General features: G+C 48.3%; 1 protein-coding gene across 1 annotated transcript; it reads right to left on the reverse strand.

Annotated features, from left to right (window-relative positions):
• Window positions 1-8,652: 8,652 nt before the first annotated feature.
• On the reverse strand, window positions 8,653-16,283 carry TAL1 (TAL bHLH transcription factor 1, erythroid differentiation factor). Its single transcript, XM_007946706.1, has 3 exons — window positions 15,838-16,283; window positions 14,406-14,503; window positions 8,653-9,107 (listed from the first exon to the last, which is right to left on the reverse strand). The coding sequence occupies exons 1-3, from the start codon at window positions 16,281-16,283 to the stop codon at window positions 8,653-8,655; spliced, it is 999 nt and encodes a 332-aa protein (XP_007944897.1).
• Between the last annotated feature and the right edge of the window lie 1,748 nt (window positions 16,284-18,031).

Consider the following 18,031-nt stretch of genomic DNA (forward strand, 5'->3'; position numbering starts at 1 on the left):
TCTTTCACAACACTTTCCTCTAGGGTTGTATTGTTCTGTGTCCATTCTCCTATACTCACCTCCACCTAGCCTGCGAGCTGTCTGTGGACAGGGACAGGGGTGGTCCCTTGCTGGCTCTCCAGCAAGCAGCAGGCCCAGAAGAATTCCTGTGACTCTGAATGATTAATGTTGCCACGTTCCATCTGATCTCTTTCCCTTTTCTGCCCTATGCCTATCCATTTCCGAGATAATAATGGCTATTTTCTATAAAATGCAAGCACTTTACATATATTATTTTGAAATCTTCCTACAAGCCTATGAGATAGGTGTTCAACGGATGAGAAAACTGAGGTTCAGAGAAGTTCAGCAGTTTGCCCAAAGTCACAAAGCTAGTACTTGAACCCAGGTGAGTCTGCCCCAGAGGACAGACTCTGTGTCTCAGCTGCTTTTCCTGCTCACTCCCACCCATCCCTTGGCTCTCCCTCCCTGAGCTGACACAACACTGACTGTCCTCACTGCTGGCTGCACTGGTCCTTGAGCCAGGCCTGTTGCTGCAGCCAAGCTCTGCAGTGCCCACATGGATTGCTCATGGTCTGGACAGATTGCTACACAAGCTGAGCTTCTAGCTCCCCCACAGTATAGCCCAGGCCTATCTGCTCTAAGAATACCTACTACCTAGTAGCTATTTCTTACTTCTTCCTTTCCTGATGGGTAGGGAGCACTAGCTCTGAACTCAGGTTGAATTCAAATCCTGGGTAACTGTCTGTGATCAAGTCCTTGCCCCTCTTTAGGCCTCATTTCCTCCTCTCGACAATAGAGAGAGGCCCTGAATGATCTTGACCAACTCCCTTATTTACATGATTGCTGAGCTTCTGTTGCTGGACACTGTGCCCACCATCATGGCCTGTGTCCCCAGCAGGCTGGTCAGTGGTGCTTGTTAGCTTACATGGATAGTCTAAACAGAGAGGGCACAACTTCTGGGGAACAGTTAGTTGATTTGGAAAGGGGTAGTAAACAGGTATGTGTAGGCAAGATTGCTGCGAATGGACCAGATAAACAGCCATGATCTTCATCACTCCTCACGCTCCCCACCAAAGTCCAGTATGATAACCAGGCTAATTCATAACCAGTATGAAGCCCAGCCCAAGAAAGCCCATACCCTCCCCTCCACACTCCCGCACCAACAAAAGCAGCCCAAATACCTCTGCCAGTCCACAGGGCAAAGCTAGACATCTGCTTCTGACTAGCTCAAGATTGTGATTTTAGGGGAAGGAGGAATGGACATTGAAACTGGCATCTTTATAGATATGACCCTACATCCCACCTATCCGTCCTCCTCCACCCTTTCCTTTCATTCCGTCTTCAAAACTGAGCTAGAAGAATCCATACAAGAGTCCTCTTCACTCAGCACATATTGAAAAAGACCTGTGCCAAGTCTAATACAGGGCCTAGAGATGAAGAGACAAATCAGATATGGTCTTGCCCTCAAAGAGCTCATGTTTTAGTGGTGAAGCAAACAAACAAAAAACAAAGTCAATGCCATCAAGTTGATTCCAACTCACAGCAACCCCCATTGGGTTTCCAAAATCTTTACAGAAGTAGATTGCCCCATCCTCCTTCCACGGAGTGACTGGTGGGTTTGAACTGCTGACCTTCTGGTTAGCAGCCAAATACTTTGTCCACTATGCCACCAGAGCTCCTTGGGGAAGCAGACAAGGAGACAAATATTAGACAGCACAGAGTGAAAAGGCCCACAATAAAAGGAGTGCAGGGGCCTGTAGGGACACAAAGGAAATAGCTGACCCAGAGACTCAGGACTGTTTCCTGGACGTGAGGACAAGTTCACAAAATGAAAGGTGGGTGGGACTAGAGGACAGGTGGACTGCCCCATGCAAACGGTACAGCTGGTACAAAAACTTCAAGCTTATATTTGAAAAAAAAAAAAGAAAGAAAGAAAGAAAGAACGACACCCAGACCAGGAGGAAGAATAGTACCGTTGCAAGGAGAGTAGAGGAAGAGTCGTGCAAAATTAGGCTGGGGAGATCAGCAGGGCCATTTCAGGCAAGGCTCTAGGGTGTGGCCCCATCCCCACGGTGGGCAGAGACTCCCAGTACCTCAGAGATAGCACTGTCCTGGGAGGCAAGAGGCCTTGTCCTGCCCTACCTGTCACTATTAGTGTTCATTGAATATTTGATCCTGGAAAGACTCTTCCTCTCTGGGCCTCAGTTTCCCCATATTAAGATGAAGATACTAACCCAGGAAATCCCCAAGGGCCTGGCTAGCTGGACATTCTGTAGCCTCACAGTCTCTGCCTTGGTGGCCACAGCTGTTCAATAGCTCAAATGTCTGGAAGCAAAGAGCTCCTCTCTTCCCCTCTTTAGTCCATTACAGCCAGGTTCCATCTCTCTCCCAACACTGATCTCACCAAAGTCATCAAAACCTTCATGTTCCTAAATCCGGTCAACACACTCTGAACTTTTCTTGCTTGACCTCTCAGCTGCATTGGACTTGGCTAACCACTTGCTCCTTCCCCAATGCCCTTTTGCTTTAGTCTTTGAAATACCACTCTCTTCCAGTGCTTCTCCTACCTCTCTGACCACTCTCAGTCTCTCCTTTTCTCTCCTTCTTTCTTTCTCAAGCTTTTAATAGCAACTTCCTTCATCATTCTGCTCCTCAGGACCCTAGGACTGTGGGCTCTGTCTAAGCTCTAAGTCCAGAGCCTTACTGCCACCCCTAAGATTCACAGCCAGCTCTTAGTTGTCTCTCCACTCCAGAGCTAATTCTCACCATCCTTACTACCGCGGTACCTCCTTGCCCTGGGCCAGGGAGAAACACACTTTGGGGTCTTCCAAACACCAAAAAGCTTCCTTACAGGATAGAGTATGATCTCACACACTGTCCTGCCTTTGCCATCCTAGCTACAGTTGGCCTTTCCCCAAGGACAGGGGAAAGTAAGATCACCAAGCCTGTCATAGTAGGTTGGAATGAACACAGCTCACCTGAAAAGAGCCAGACTTATCTACAGGCCTCTTGTTTTGTGTGTATGCGTGTGTGATTTGGGTGAAAGTATACAGAGCAAATTCATTTTCTATTCAACAGTTCATACATATTTTGTTTCATGGCATTGATTGCATCCCCATAATGTAACAGCTCTCTTCCCACTTCCTCCCTGTGGCTACCTTTTCCCTCCTTCTTTCCTGTATGTTCCTGCCTCTGAGCTCTCTCACTATGCAAATGCTGGCCTTCTGATCTCCCATGGTTGATTGTTCTAAGGAGTGTACCTACCTGGGTAAATGTTCGCCTTGTAGACCTATTGTTTGGCTGGAAGCCACGGGAATGAATTCAGTTCCAGGCCCAAATGGTAACTGACGGCCATAGTCTCAGGGGTTTCACCAATTTCTATGAGACCAGCAAGCCTGGCCTTTTTTATGATTTTGAGTTTTGTTCTCTGTGGGCTTCTTGAGTCCCTATAGGTACAGCTCTTTTCCTAAGTACTAATCACCTTCTAAAGAATCTCTGGTGGTGTAGTGGGTAAGGCATCTGGCTGCTAACCAGAAGGTCGGCAGTTCAAAGCCACCAGCTGCTGTGGGAGGAAGATGAGGCAATCTATTTCCATAAAGATTTATAGCCTTGGAAACCCAATGGGGGTCACGATGAGTCAGAATCGACTTGATGACAGTGTTTTTTTTTTTTTTAATCACCTTCTAATTTACTAAATAATCAACATATTTATTGTGTGTGTGTTACTGCCTCCCCTGCTGGAATTTAAGCTCAATGGGAATAAAGATCTTTGTTCTTATTCACTGCTAGATCCTCAGTACCTAGAACAATGCTGTTGTTGTTGGCATATGTCAGCTCCATCTCACAGCAACCATATGTATAACAGAACAGAAAGTTGTCCAGTCCTGTGCCATCTTCATGATCATTGGTATGTTTGAGCCCATGGCTGTGGCTATTGTGTCAGTCCATCTCACTGAGGGTTTCCCTCGTTATTGTTGATACTCTGCCCTCTCCTTTTCTAGCTATTGGTCTCTACTGATGACGTGCTGAGAGTGAGTCGAAGTCACCATCTTCTCTTCTAAGGAATATTCTGGCTTATTTTTTCTGAGACTGATTTGTTCATTCCTTTTGTAGTCCATGGGTATATTCAATATTTTTCACCAACACCAGAGTTTGAACACAGTTAATTACCTAAGCTGTAATAGGTGTTCAATAAATATTTGTCAAATGAATGAAAGGAAGAAGGAAGGATTGGCATTCTATTGGAAGTGTCTGGCATACCTACTGAGATCTCTGAATATCAAACGGCCCACAGGCAGTGGGCTCCCCAGAACCCCGAGCCATGCCTGTGAACTGCTTTTTGATTCCTGAGTCTCCCGGGAAACTCTCCCAGGGGATATGATGTCTACCCCAGAGACTCCAATCATTATGCCTTCAGCCTTGGTCCCTGAGCCCCACATGAAACCTATGGGACCCCTCACTTTTCACAATCCAAGCATAAGAGCTGCAGCCTCCACTGAGTGAATGGAGAGCCTAGGACACCACCCCCACCCCCAGTGTGACCTTAATCTGGCTGATCCTATGATAAGAGCAGCTGTCCCAGCCATGGAAGCTGAGCCCAACACAAAGAAGGTAATATCACTGGAGCTGCCCGGAGCTAAAAGCATGGGTGCACAATGCTGGAGAGAGAGCCCTCTGTAAAACTGGGCCATAGAGGAAACAGTATCAGAACCCCAAAGGAGAAGCCTCTCTCCTCCCAACAAGTGCCAGACTCAGGGTAAAAAAAAAAAAAAAAGTTGCCATCAAGTCCTTTCTAACTCATAATGACACCATGTGTCCATAGGGTTTTCAATGGTTGATTTTTTAGAAGTGTATCACAAGCCTTTCTTCCAAGTCATCTCTGGGTGAACTTGAACTACTAACCTTTCAATACAGTCAAGCACTTTAATGGTCTGCACCACCCAGGGACCCCTTGGCCTCAGGGTATTGTTACTATTGTTAGCTTCCATTGAGCTGCCTCCAACACATAGTGACTCTATGCACAGTGGAAGGAAACACTGCCCGGTCCTGCGCTGTCCCCACGGCCAGTTATGGATCACACCATTGTGACCCATAGGATTTTCACTGGCTAATTTTTGGAAGCAGATTGCCAGGTCTTTCTGTAGAGTCTGTCTTAGAAGCTCTGCTGAAACCTGTTCAGCATCATAGCAATACATAAGCCTCCACTGGCAGAGGCTGTGCTTAAGGTGCATGGACCAGGAATTAAACCTGGGTCTCTCACACAGAAGGTGAGAATTCTACCACTGAACTATAAATGCTCCCTACAGTCCCTCCCATTTCAGAGGAGACGGGTTCTTGCCAAGTTTTTCTTTTAATATCCCAACTGTCAGACCTAGAGGTGCAAAATGCAAGCACAGAGTCCAAGACCCTTTGTAAAACTTTTATTTAGAAATCTTCCCAATATATCCTTATATATATATATATATATATATATTATACACATATATATATATACATACACGTCATCACCACATGAGTTTGTTCGCTAAAGGGTCACACGCCCACAGTGTTGGCTTCAGGGCTATACAAAGGTCAAGGTACCTGGAGCGGTTACTCCTCTTCTGCAGAAAAATGCAGAGACCAACGCAATTCAACACATACAGTACAACATTGACGGAAAGTGCTGGGCCTGCCCACAGAAACACTGTGTTATGTACATGGGCAGGGGGCAAGCCTTTAGCAGGGGGCCACGTACCACTGAAATCACAAGTACGGCTAGACCCACTACCAAAAGGCCAAAATAGCTGTTGGCTTACTAAGATGCTGTGCCCTTTGTTTTATTTTTGGAAAAGGATAAAGGTTGTACCATCTTGTCATTTTCAACTACAAATAAAAGAATATGTATTTTTCTTAAAAAGTGTGATTTCCCCAGTCTTACATTCATCTTTGTTCTCAGAATGTTTCATAGTACACATTCTTTCTGTTTTCTCCTCAAAATTTTTTTAATTTTATATATTTTTTCCTCTTTAGTACAGATACTACTCTTGGAATGTTACCATTTCTTCAAGGGGTAAGGAGGAGGTAGAGGGAAGAAAGGGGTCTGAGGGTAATAAGTAGAAATGAAAATTAAAATTGTATATTTTCTTCTTTAGTTCTTACAAAGACCTGAGCCTTACCCTTTTCTACCCCAGGACCATTTTGAGTAGTTGCAGTACATTGTACATTCTGTCCATGTTCTCATACCTCTTTTCTACTCTCACTCCTTGCTTTGGAATGAGACAGAAATGAAGACCATCTAGAGATCTAGAGAAATGAGGACACTCAAGATAACTCAGACAAAACTGGTTTAGAATCTCAATTACTCAAATGCTGTGCACTCAAGCAGCCTACATCACTGCCCAGGTCCTGGAGTCAGCTTGAGAAACCCCACTGCAGGACTGATATTGAGGGCAACACAGCTCTTCCTATCTCAAATCCCTTCTACTTTCATGATCTCATTCAATCCACAGTCCTAACAGAAAAGCCAGGCCAGGGTATGATGAGAAACTGATGCTCAGATAATTTATCCAGGTCACACTGAAAGTCTGGGAGAAGAGGAAACTGCAAACTTGAGTTCCTTATGGAATGTGTAATCCATCTTGTAAAATCCACACTCCCACCTACAGTGTGGTGACTTTCCAATCCCAAATCAAATTCATTCACTGGGAAGCAAGCATAGTCTCAGAACCTAGGACAGTTGTTCCATCTTTAGACAGATGGGATTCCTCAAAAGCCCTTCCAAGCATTGGAAAGGAATCAATGTTAACTAATATTCATCAAAATATGATTTCAGGAGCTGAAGTGGGATGAAGAGTCAGAGTGTCACAGGGTTAACCACATTACTCCCATCCCCAAGAACTGGACCTCACAACTTAAAAACAAGGGAAAAGGAATAGGGATCATTTCCCTGACTACATATGACTGGACTTGAGGCCCCATCATGGCCAGGGCAACCCACTGTGCTCAAACTCAAGATGTGTAAGGGGCTTTCTGGGCAGCCAGAATGATGGGTTCTTGCACAACAGAGCAGAGCCATACCGTCATTTTCCTCTGACCTCAAAGGCAGAACTTGGTGGGAGAGTGCCGAGGGTGACTTGAGGATACAATGACAGGTATATAGAGCTTCTGTGTAGATGGTTCCATGGGCTTGGAATGCAGGCTACAGGCAGGCCTAGCCTTATGAATATCACATCCTACCATCTGGATCGACACAGAAGATGAAAGAGGGGGCAGTGGTCAACTCTACAAAAGGATTCTTCATTTTACAAAAGGACTTGCTGTTATATTTCTTTAAAAGGTGAAGGGTAAGGATTTGATTTACAAAAACTTTCATGTACAACTTTTTGAGGGGTTTACTCCTACTGCATGAAGCCAACCTCCCATACACACCTTTGATGACTGAAAGCTTCACAGTCGAGGGATGTTGAAGATTCCGCTAAGTGAATATGCGTATGTTTGGGTTTCAGCAAGGGCCTGGTATCTGATTGGACTTTCCAAGCCCTGGTAGTGGGGTTATATCCTGGGTCATATCGAGACCTAAAATTCCCAATGATAATTGAAATTAAACAAAAATCCCAGATGCAAGGAATTCATAGGGCGGAGTCTGTGCTCAATTCAGGACACAGACCAGACTGTCAGCAAACAGATATCCTGCAGCAGGGAGGTCCCTCTAAGCATCTAGGAAAATGCCCAGACAGGGCTACATCAACTCAGCACCAGCATATGCCATCAGCACCCTGGCACATGCCCACCAGCATGAACAGTGACATGTAGCTGAGAATAGAGGCAGGTCACTCTGAGAAGCCAGCTGGGTTTGAAGCTCACATAATATCTTTAGCTTCATTTTACTCTGTATCATTTTCCCAGAGCCCTTTCTCTGCCTTCACTCAAAGCCCAACAGGGCATACTCACAGCTGCAGACTCAGTCCCCACAGCCACAAGGATCAAGAAGGCAAGTCTTAGTGGGGACAGAGCAGAGCTTTGATCCCCAGGGCAAGGAATAAGGACTACTGGGCTCTCTGGGCCAGCTAGCTGAGAACAGGCTGTCCACTGGCCATCTTCTTCAATCAGGCCCTGAAGAAGGCACCTCAAGTCTTGGGACTCTGCAGCAGCTGGCGGGCTGGATGGATCAGCATGGCCTAGGTGAAGATGGGGCTTAAAAAAATGGGTAGCTATTGGGTACCTATGTATTTGGACAGAAGTGGCTACACAAGCCACCCCAGCCAGCATGGGAGGGACTGAAGGCAAGGCAGAGGCCTGTAGATGCCTCAGGGGAGAGCTTACAACTCTAGGTCTCAGCAAAGGCAGGGCTCCCAAACTCCAGGCCAAAAGCATTGACCCTTGAGCCTCTTACTTGGGAAGTCTTAGGGATTCGGGGAAAGGGGAAGGCCGTGCCGTCTTCATAAAAAGTACCTACCACTTTGCTCCATTTTTCTGTTCTCCTTTTGGGGCAGGAAACAGAAAAGCCAGCCCCGGGGTCAGTTAGGGCTTCCCAAAGTTCAGACATCAAGGAAAGCTCATCAAGTCTATTGCCCACTTCAGGGCTGCCCAAGGCTTGCCCCATCTGCCCTGAAGCCCACCATCCCAGAGGCCTGAGGGTACCCTCCTGGCTGGTCCCAGGTTGACCCGGACCCATCATCGAGGGCCAGCTCCATCAGTGGTGGGCAGCATAGCAGGATGGAGGCTGCGGGCTGTGTGCTTGGGGGCTGGCTCTTCTGTGTAGCTGTCTGGGCTGGCTGCCCCATCCAGGGAGCTGCCACAGCTGGAGTTGGGGGAGAGCACGTCCTGCAGGAGGTCATCTGGGGCTGTACCACCCGCTCCCCCGCCTCCACCCCCACCAGCCCCAACCACCGGGTCCTTGCCAGGCTTGGCCCGCTGGGTGCCTTCCTCCTCCTGATCATTGAGCAGCTTGGCCAGGAAGTTGATGTACTTCATAGCTAGGCGGAGGATCTCATTCTTGCTGAGCTTTTTGTCTGGCGGATGTGTGGGGATCAGCTTGCGGAGCTCAGCGAAGGCCCCATTCACATTCTGCTGTCGCCACCGCTCACGACTATTAGTGAAGATGCGCCGCACAACTTTGGTGTGGGGACCTGGGGAGGTAGGAGGACAAGGGTTAGGAGAATGGGCCAGAGATTCCTCAAGGGGAATCTGTAGGGGAAAAATAAAAAAATCCACCGGGTAACTTGGGAAACCTAGTACGTCTTCTTCCCTTTTGCTTAAAAAAATTCTTATTCATCCTTCAGAATCCATTTCCTATGTTTTCTCCTCTCTGAGGCCTTCCCTCAATCCCTACACACATATCTAACCAACTACCATGGACCTACGGTCCGTTTATCTCCATCACTCTAGATTACAACTTCCTGTTTCTCCTCTTATGGACTATAAGACATTGAGGACAGGGATCATGCTATTCATTCATTCATTTATTCACATGCACCAAGAGGCCACATAACATACTAGTTAGGAAGACAGAGTCTGGAGCTGAACTTCCTAGTTCAATTCCTATTAATCACTAGCTGCGTGATTATGGGCAAGTTACTTAAATGTTCTGTGCCTTAGTTCATCATTTGTAAAATGGAGATAATGCCAGCAACTCAAGTCATAATGTTGTTACATGGATCTAATAACTAGTAAGTGCTTAAGACAATACTTGCCTCAGATTAAACACTCAATAAACGATAACTCAAAAAACTCACTGCCATCAAATAGATTCTGCCTCATAGTGACCCCCATCGGGTTTCCAAGGCTGTAAATCCTTACAGGCACAGACTGCCCCGTCTTTCTTCTGTGGAACAGCTGGTGGATTCAAACCATCGATCTCTTGGTTTGTAACTAAATGCCTTAACCACTACACCACCAAATGTTAACTTATTATTCATCGGCAGATGTTTACTAACAACGAGGTACCATGGCAAGCACTAAAGATGAATATTGAACAAAACAGATATGGGCCCTGCCCTCATGGAGATTACATTTTAACAGGGATGACAGATGGGGGAATCTGTCTAATGGGGATGAATAAGTATCAAGCAAATGAAAAACAAATAATGGGCTAAAGAATAAGTGAAGGATAGAAAGAAAGGAGTCACTACATTAAAGTGGTTGGAAAGGTCTTTCTGAGGAGGTAACACTTATAAGAACTTAAGGTTGAAGAACCAGTCACACAGAGGAATCAAAAGAATAGAGCATCTAAGCTGAGGGAACAACACGTGCTAAGGCTCTGACCTGGAGAATGGCTAAAGCAAATCGGCCTAGACTTTTCTCTCTCTCTCCCTCTTTCTCTCTCTCTCTCTCTCTCTCTCTCTCACACACACACACACACACACACACACTTGTAAACCATGTTTTCCCAGAAAGTATCACTGGCTAGAACAACACACACAAGATCCAAGTAGATAGGGTCCAAACTCCATAGGCCTTGAAGTAAAATGTAGGGATTTTATTCCAAGGGTGATGGAAGGCAGAGTAGGGGTTTAGTCAATATTTGTTGACTGACTTATTGTGGTGGCAGGTAGTGAATGGCAGAGAGGGCAAAGACCTTCCCCCATGGGCTCTTTCCTCAAGGAGAGTCATGCACAGTCATAAACAGCCTGAAGTTCTAGACAAGGTAGTCTTCTGAGGGCTGCCTCAGTCTCCCTTTTCTACAATGCAGATTATTATGGACAGGACGAATATTCACTAGTAGTCTGTATACTGAGATTGTAGAGTAGTGACAGACTCCTGCTGGAGTCATATATCAACCACCTACAGTATTCAGAGCACTGTGCCTGACCTGGGATTCCCAAAGGCAAGGGAAGATGGAGGAGGGGCCTGCTAGTGCTCCTGAGCTCCTGAGCTGAGGCAGCTTCCCTCCCCAACACTGAGGCTCACAGCAGTCCTCAGGAAGCTCCATGCACTGCCAGTCCTGGGATATTTATTTGCCCTCTCTTAGGAACCCCCAAGAAGGGGAGGAGAGGGACTAACACTTATATCTAAGTCCCCTTGTTGCCACAGAGGCAGATTTTCCCTCAATGGTCAGTCCTGTGGCCCAGCTGATCCATGCTGACACTTCTTGCTTGAAAGTCTCCCTTTCTCTATCCTACATGAGTCCGAGCTGACTCAACAGCACCCAACAACAACAACATGTTCTATTCTGTCACATGGGGCTGCTGTGAGTTGGAATCAACTCAATGGCGCTCAACAACAACAACAATAACAACACACAGAAACCACGTTTTCCCCTGGCCACAATGCCTCTGAAGCTATCTTTCCAAATCCCACCAGGCCACAACCCATTTAACACTTTCCCAGAGGCCAGATCCAGGCTGGGAAAAACACAGCACACCTGCTGACCAGTCCTACCCAGAGCTGCCTCAGATGAAACAAGTTGCTATTCTCTGACCTCCAGACCAGATGGAGGGGATCCCTCCACTAGGGTACAGGGAGGACCAGTCTCTGTACCCTTGCTTAGCTATGCCTGGTGGTCTTGAGGGAGCCCCTGAATGGGGAAGATGGGGGGGCAGGGGTATTATGACTGCTGTCATAGTTAAAGCTAAATAGACTCTAGAAAGGGAGGGTATGGGGAGGTCAGGACTCAGACCAATGCTATGGGGATGGTCCAGGTCTCAGCTGTGTGATCTTGAGCAGGCTGCTTAACCTCTCTGAGCCTCAATTTCCTTATCTGTAAAATGGAAACAATAATAATTATTTACTTTATGTTTTGTGGTGAGAATTAACTCAAAATTGAACACACAAAGTCCACGGTGCATAGTAGGTTTTCAATAAATGGTAGCAATGATTTTTATCAACTATTTCCCTGCCCCCACCCTACCCTTTGAATAATTACTTGCAGACCTCTGTGACCAGCTCTCTACTGGGATCTATGAATAGAGTCATGAATAAGACAAACAAGATCCTTGGTGTTAAGGAGTTCCAGACTCCAGTAAACTCACTGTCATCAAGTCAATTCTGACTCATAACAACCCCCATTGAGTTTCCAAGGCTGTAAATCTTTACAGAAGCAGATTGCCTCATCTTTCTTCCACCAGCAGAGCAGCTAGTGGATTCGAACTGCCAACCTTCTGGTTACCAGCCAAATGTCTTAACCACTATACCACCAGAGCTCCTCAGTCTCCAGTGAAGAGGAGCTCATAGTCCTCTGTAGTAAAGTTGTGTGTCATCTTAGCTTGGTCATGGTTTGAGTGGCTGGGCAGCTGGCTATAGTTATTCCCCATGATGAGATTATAATCATCTTCATGGTGGAATCTGCTGTGAACAGTTCAGCAGCTGCCTCTGAAGTGTGGCCTGCTTCCAGTATGTATGGAGAAACTTTAGGAAAGGTCTTGAACTTCTTGGCACATCTGGATCCTGCATTTGGCTGCATCAGCAGTGGCCTGTCATGTTGCCTGCCGATCTTGAGACTGTTTCTGAACTGGAACTAGTGGCTTGCCATGTTGCTTGCTAATCATGGGACTGTGCCATTTTATTGTCAATCTTGGGTTCATCAGCCTCAGCAGCCAGCAGCTGCATGAGCCAGAAAACACCTCCAGCTCTAGTGGGCCTGAAACAGGAGGCAGAGCTGAAGCTCAAGATCTAGGTGTCTCCATCCAGCCCCTCGAGCCACACTTTAAACTCAGACTTCTAGACTCCTAAATTGTAAGAAAATAAATCCCTGTTTGTTAAAGTCATCTACTTGTGGTATTTCTGTTACAGCAGCAGTAGAGAACCAAGACATCCCCAAAATCTTTCCATAGCTTCCTAACAACAAAGGGAAGGAGATGAGAGGGGCTGAGCATTCATATTTCCTCAGCACCTTCTCTGAGCCATGCCCTAAAATCACTTCACCCCCTTGTACCTTGGCTGGGCACTAATTACCCCCCCCAAAAAAAAATTCACTGGCATTGAGTCAGTTCCAACTCATAGCAACTCCCATTGGGTTTCCAAGGCTGTAAATCTTTATAGAAGCTAATTGTGTCATCTTTCTCCCATGGATTATCTGATGGGATTCAAACTATCAACCTTTTGGTTAGCAGCCAAATGCCTTAACCACTGCACCACCAGAGCTCCTTGGGCACTAAATAGGTGCTCAGTAAATACTTATAACATTTATGGGTAATTGTTTCCCTATACTTCAGTACTCCCCTCCAAACCTCCCCCCTCATCTCCTCCCTACACACACACACACAAACACACAAACTGTGACTTATTTTCCAACTCCTCTGCCCTTGTAGAGAATGCCTCTTCCCTGGGGAACTTCAGAACTGCTCCTGCCCATTTCCTATTTGACTACACCCATCTCCCAAGACTTATGAACCTCTTTCTAACCTAGCAGCATTGACACTCCCATCATCCTTCCTTCTTGGCTCTATACTCTGTGACTCAGGTGGGTTGGATCTTTTGGAAATCTGTTCTATTGTCCAGTTGCCAGCCTTTTCTTCTGCAGAAACCATAGAGAGCTCCTCTCCAAAAGATCACAGTACACACTCAATACATATCCCCCCACCACCACCACCACCGCCAGCTCTTTCCATAAGTCTCAGCCTGGCTCAAGGCCTCAGGCTGCCCTTCCTCCAGTAGCCCCAAGCCCCAGCCAAGCTGAAGCCCTGAGGTCTCTGAGGATTGGCTCAGTCCCTCAAGTCTGAAGAGCCTGCTCTCCTGCCCCCTGGTGCTGGGCCCCATCTACTGCATCAAGTCATAGAAAACAGGGAGGGAGCTGAGTTTCTCCAAATTTCCTACACATTGCCCAAGTTCAGGGCCCAAGAGTATTCAGGCAGTTCACAATAGCAGGGCCAAGCCCCCCACTCCTCCCTAAGAAAGCTAGGGGATGACAGAACCTGCTTTATCAGGAAGCAAATTCTAGGTCTCTGCCCAGAGTGTGGAACAGGGAACAAGAAGGTCCCATAGTGGAGTGGTCTGGGAAGAGACCTTGAAGATACAATTCCAGGAGAGGAGCAGACCCCAGACTCCAAAGAGGACCAGAGAAATTTTGGGGAGGAAGGGCAGGCAATCCCTGAGGGTCAATGAGTAGAGTCAGGGGACACCATGTGTCAGAGGATCCCCTACCCTGGGATCCTCATCAAAATGTAGAAATGGAGCCCAGAACAGGCACTAGAACTGATCCCAGAGAATGAAACCCAGAGTTGGAACTGAAACTGATGCCAGAGGTTTGGATTAAGTGCCACTATATGTTCTCCCTCATGTCCCCTCTTCCCAGGTCTGTGTGTGTGGCTCTTCAGCCCCAATCACAATGTCCCCTGATCCCAGGTCAATTGAGAGTGAGGGGCTTTTCAGCTTGAGGGTCCAAGGTGGCCCACTCATCTCTGTGAGATGCCTACAGAATAGAGCTCTCCCTCAGCCAGCTCTAGCTAACATGAGGGGTGGGTACCCAGGTAAGGGTAGGGTAAACTCACCATCAGTAATCTCCATTTCATAGGGAGAGGGTCTCCTCTTCATGCGATTGTTGGTGGCAAACATAGGGAAGGCATCAGGCTCCCCACCAAAGAACCCACTGTGGGAAGGTCCAGGTCAGATCACAAGATCACATGTAGAGAGGAGAAAGAGGCCCTTCAGTGATCTCCCCCGCGTGAATGCCCCTCCCCAGAAAAACAAAGGCCAACTCATCCGTTAACACTTAAACTGGGGCAGAAACATTATACACACACACACACACACACACAAACACACACAGGATGCTCTCCACCTTCTCTCTATGGTGAGACAAGCAAAGAGAGGAGGGGACACATACCCATGCATCCTCCACACAAAAACAAAACCCAAAAAAAGCAGAGGTGAACACATGAAGCAAACACAAAAATAAACACACATACACCACAGACAGACACACTCCATCCTCCAGACACAAGCACACATTCCACACTGAAACCTCCACCCCCAACGAAGGGTACATACGAGTAGATTTGGCCTTCAAGCTCTAATAATGTGCAACTCAAGCACCATAAAGGGCATATTGCCCCACCCCCTTCCCTTCACCCTGGCCCCATGGGGCCTATGGACAGAGAACAGGCAGGAAACCCTGACTCACTACCCCAGTCTCACCACTGCTGACTTGCACCCCCAGCATCTATGGCATCCCCCACTATAGACTCTCATGGCTTCTTTCTCAGGGTCTCTCCCTGACTCTCTGCATGTCTCCACCATCTTTCTGTGTGCATCTCATTTTTTTGTCCCCTGTCCCATTCCTGCCTCATCTCTCCACCATGATAGTGGCCCCAGCAGGGAAATGGATGCCCTAACACAAAAAAAGTCACGACCAGAAGTCTCAGCTAGGGACAGAAAGGGGCTCAGGGAACAAGAGAATCAGCTCCAACACCGCCCCCCCACACACACACACACAGATTAGAGGAGGGTGTCCTCTTGCAAACACCCTCAGAGCCTTACCTCTTACCTGTCCACAGAGGGCTGCAGCTTCCAGAACACATTCACACTCATCAGCAACAAATGTCCACCTCTACTCACGAGGAAACGCATTCAGACACACTCTTGCCTGGGACCACACTCACCGTCTTCTTCCTTTCTCTCCCACCAATACACAGCACACTATCCATCTAGTACTGTACGAGCACATGCCAGCACCCTGAAGAAGTGCACACCCTCTCCTCTCCACCCGCCACAACAGAGTCACAGAGCATCCCGACATCTGCCTTCCTCTCCCACACACACGCACTCTCACACGCGGGGCCCCAGCTTCTGGGGCTTTACAACGCCCTTGGGTTTAAAAGAACCTTCTCCCTTTTTGCGCTCCACCCGCACACTCCCACGGGGAGGATAGCAGTCGGCTCCTGAAATGCCCAGGGGAGACCGGGTGCCAGCGGCCGCCCTGACCTGCCGAGTGAGGCGAGAGGCTGGCTGAGGCTGTAGAGCAGCGCGCGGCCGGGGGCGGCGGGGGCCGCCAGCGCAGGCGGACTCAGCTGCACCATGCGGCCGTCTCCAGGCAGCTCCGCAGGGGCCGAGGCGGGCGCGGGCGCCGGCGCGGGGCCCGGAGGCCTGCACAGCTCGGTGGTGGGCACCCGATGGCGCGCTTCGGCCGCAGCCGCGTCGCGGCCCTTTAAGTCTCGCGCGGCGCCGCCCCCACCGGCGGGGCCGCCCCCCGGGCAGCCGCGAGCGCCCAACTCGATGACAGGGGGTTCCGCGGGGGCCACGCGGCTCGTCTCCTTGGCGACGCCGTTCAGCAGGACAAGGTGCGGAGGGGCCATGCGGGCCTCGGCCGCGTCCTGTCCCTCTAGCGGGGGGTCACTGCGTGCCGCCTCGCTCGGCGGCCGCTCGGTCATCCTGCGGGCAGACAGACAAGCAGACACCAGCTCTTACAACCGCCCAGGCCTACGGGCCTGGGGGTGGGGTGAGGAGGTGACTGGCAGAGAGAGCAATGCACCGAACCGTGAGACGGGGCGGACAACTTAGAGACACGTGGACACCCACCCACCCTAGGGGCCTGAAGGCAGGGTGGGGCCGGGGCCAGACGGATAAGGGGTCTCTGTAATGGGAGAAGAGGGAGGGGGGTGTGCCTGGGAAATACAGACTGGGAGGGTCAAAAACACAGAAGGAGGAAGACAGAGACATTGGAAGAAAACAAAAAATGGAACCAGCGAAAGAAACACAGAAGGGAAAAAAGGAGGAAGGAAATGTCGAGAGAAAGAAAGAATGATCACCCTGTCCCCTTCTCAGGCCGCAAGGGAAGAGGAGGGAACACACTCCCCCACCGCGCTCTTCCCGCCCCCCTTTTGGTTTGGGCGGGGAATTTGTTGGGCGGAGGTGGGTGCTTTTCGAACCTCCCATCTCTTCTCAGCACTGCCCTTCCCATAGCCTACCGCCACACACAGACACCCAGAAACCTTCGCGGAGGTGAAAGCAGAATATTGGGGAGTGGAGACGACCGGGGCTGGACTCCATTCTGGTGGAGCTGGCAGTGAATTATCCGGAGATACACACACACACACACACACATTCATTCTGTGGACTGGGAGTCTGTGTCTACAATAAGCAAATCCGCTTGTACTTACTCAGTGCGCTACTCCCATGCAGACCCCAAGATGAGACATCCGGAAGGGAGGAAGAGTATGACCCTACCTCCCTGCGCTCCACCCCGCTCTGCTCAGCTGGACTCATAAATGATGCCCGAGGGGCAGTATGGCCAAAGCTATATGGAGCCCGGGCATGCAAAGGTTGCCCCTGAGGTCGATGAGGTCTGGGCTGCATTTCACAAGCCAGCCTGAGCTTCTAGAAGGACCTTGAACCTTCCCGTTCTCCCATCTTTTTGTACCCCTCTGGGAAATGGGAAGAATGCTTCGTTTATGCATTTTAAAAGCGTTATGCAAATGTTCAAATAATTATTAAGTGGCAAGACTTGGTCAGAAAGGGAATTACCTCACCCAAGGTCACACGGAGCCTACAGGGGGTAGAGACAGACCAAAACTCCAATTTCATTCTGCACTTACTACCTGCCCATATATTTGTGGGAGCCTGGATCACTCCCTGTCTCCCCAACAATTGCACTCCAGAATGATTGTAGTTTCCATCACTGAGAGAGCCAAGCTCCAGCAAGAATGCAAACAGAAACATCACAACAGAATCTGGGGCATTTGCAAGTTGTTACACACACACACACACACACACACACGAAGGAGGATTTGGCAATGTACTTCTGTAGTGATAACGCCTGGGAAACCCAAGGAGGAGTCGCTATGAGTCGGATCCAACTCAATGGCAGTGAGTTTGTTTTTTTTTCTGTGTGTGTGTGTGTGTGCACGTGTATACTTACACGCATATACATATACAAACCAAAAACTCACTATCTTCGAGTCAATTCCAACTCATAGCAACCCCTTTTGGGTTCCTGAGGCAGTAAATCTTTACAGAAGTAGATTGCCCCATCTTCCTTCCACAGAGCAGCTGAAGGGTTTGAAAGGCAAACCTCTGGTTAGCAGTCAAATGCCTTAGGCACCGAGTCACCAGAGCTCTATACACACACACACACAAATATATATATATATATATATATATATATATATATATATATATA

This window comes from Orycteropus afer, unplaced genomic scaffold (assembly GCF_000298275.1).
Source record: "Orycteropus afer afer isolate SDZICR_OR568_19922 unplaced genomic scaffold, OryAfe1.0 scaffold00169, whole genome shotgun sequence".
Taxonomy (NCBI): Eukaryota; Metazoa; Chordata; class Mammalia; order Tubulidentata; family Orycteropodidae; genus Orycteropus; species Orycteropus afer.

Bases quoted from the DNA above. Each gene is read 5' to 3' on its own strand.
- TAL1 (XM_007946706.1), bottom strand. From the start codon at position 16,283: ATGACCGAGCGGCCGCCGAGCGAGGCGGCACGCAGTGACCCCCCGCTA. The intron at 14,504-15,837 runs GTCAGGGCGGCC...ACCTTCCCACAG, and splicing joins CCTCTCGCCTCACTCGGCAG to TGGGTTCTTTGGTGGGGAGC. The intron at 9,108-14,405 runs GTGAGTTTACCC...CTACCTCCCCAG, and splicing joins TGAAATGGAGATTACTGATG to GTCCCCACACCAAAGTTGTG.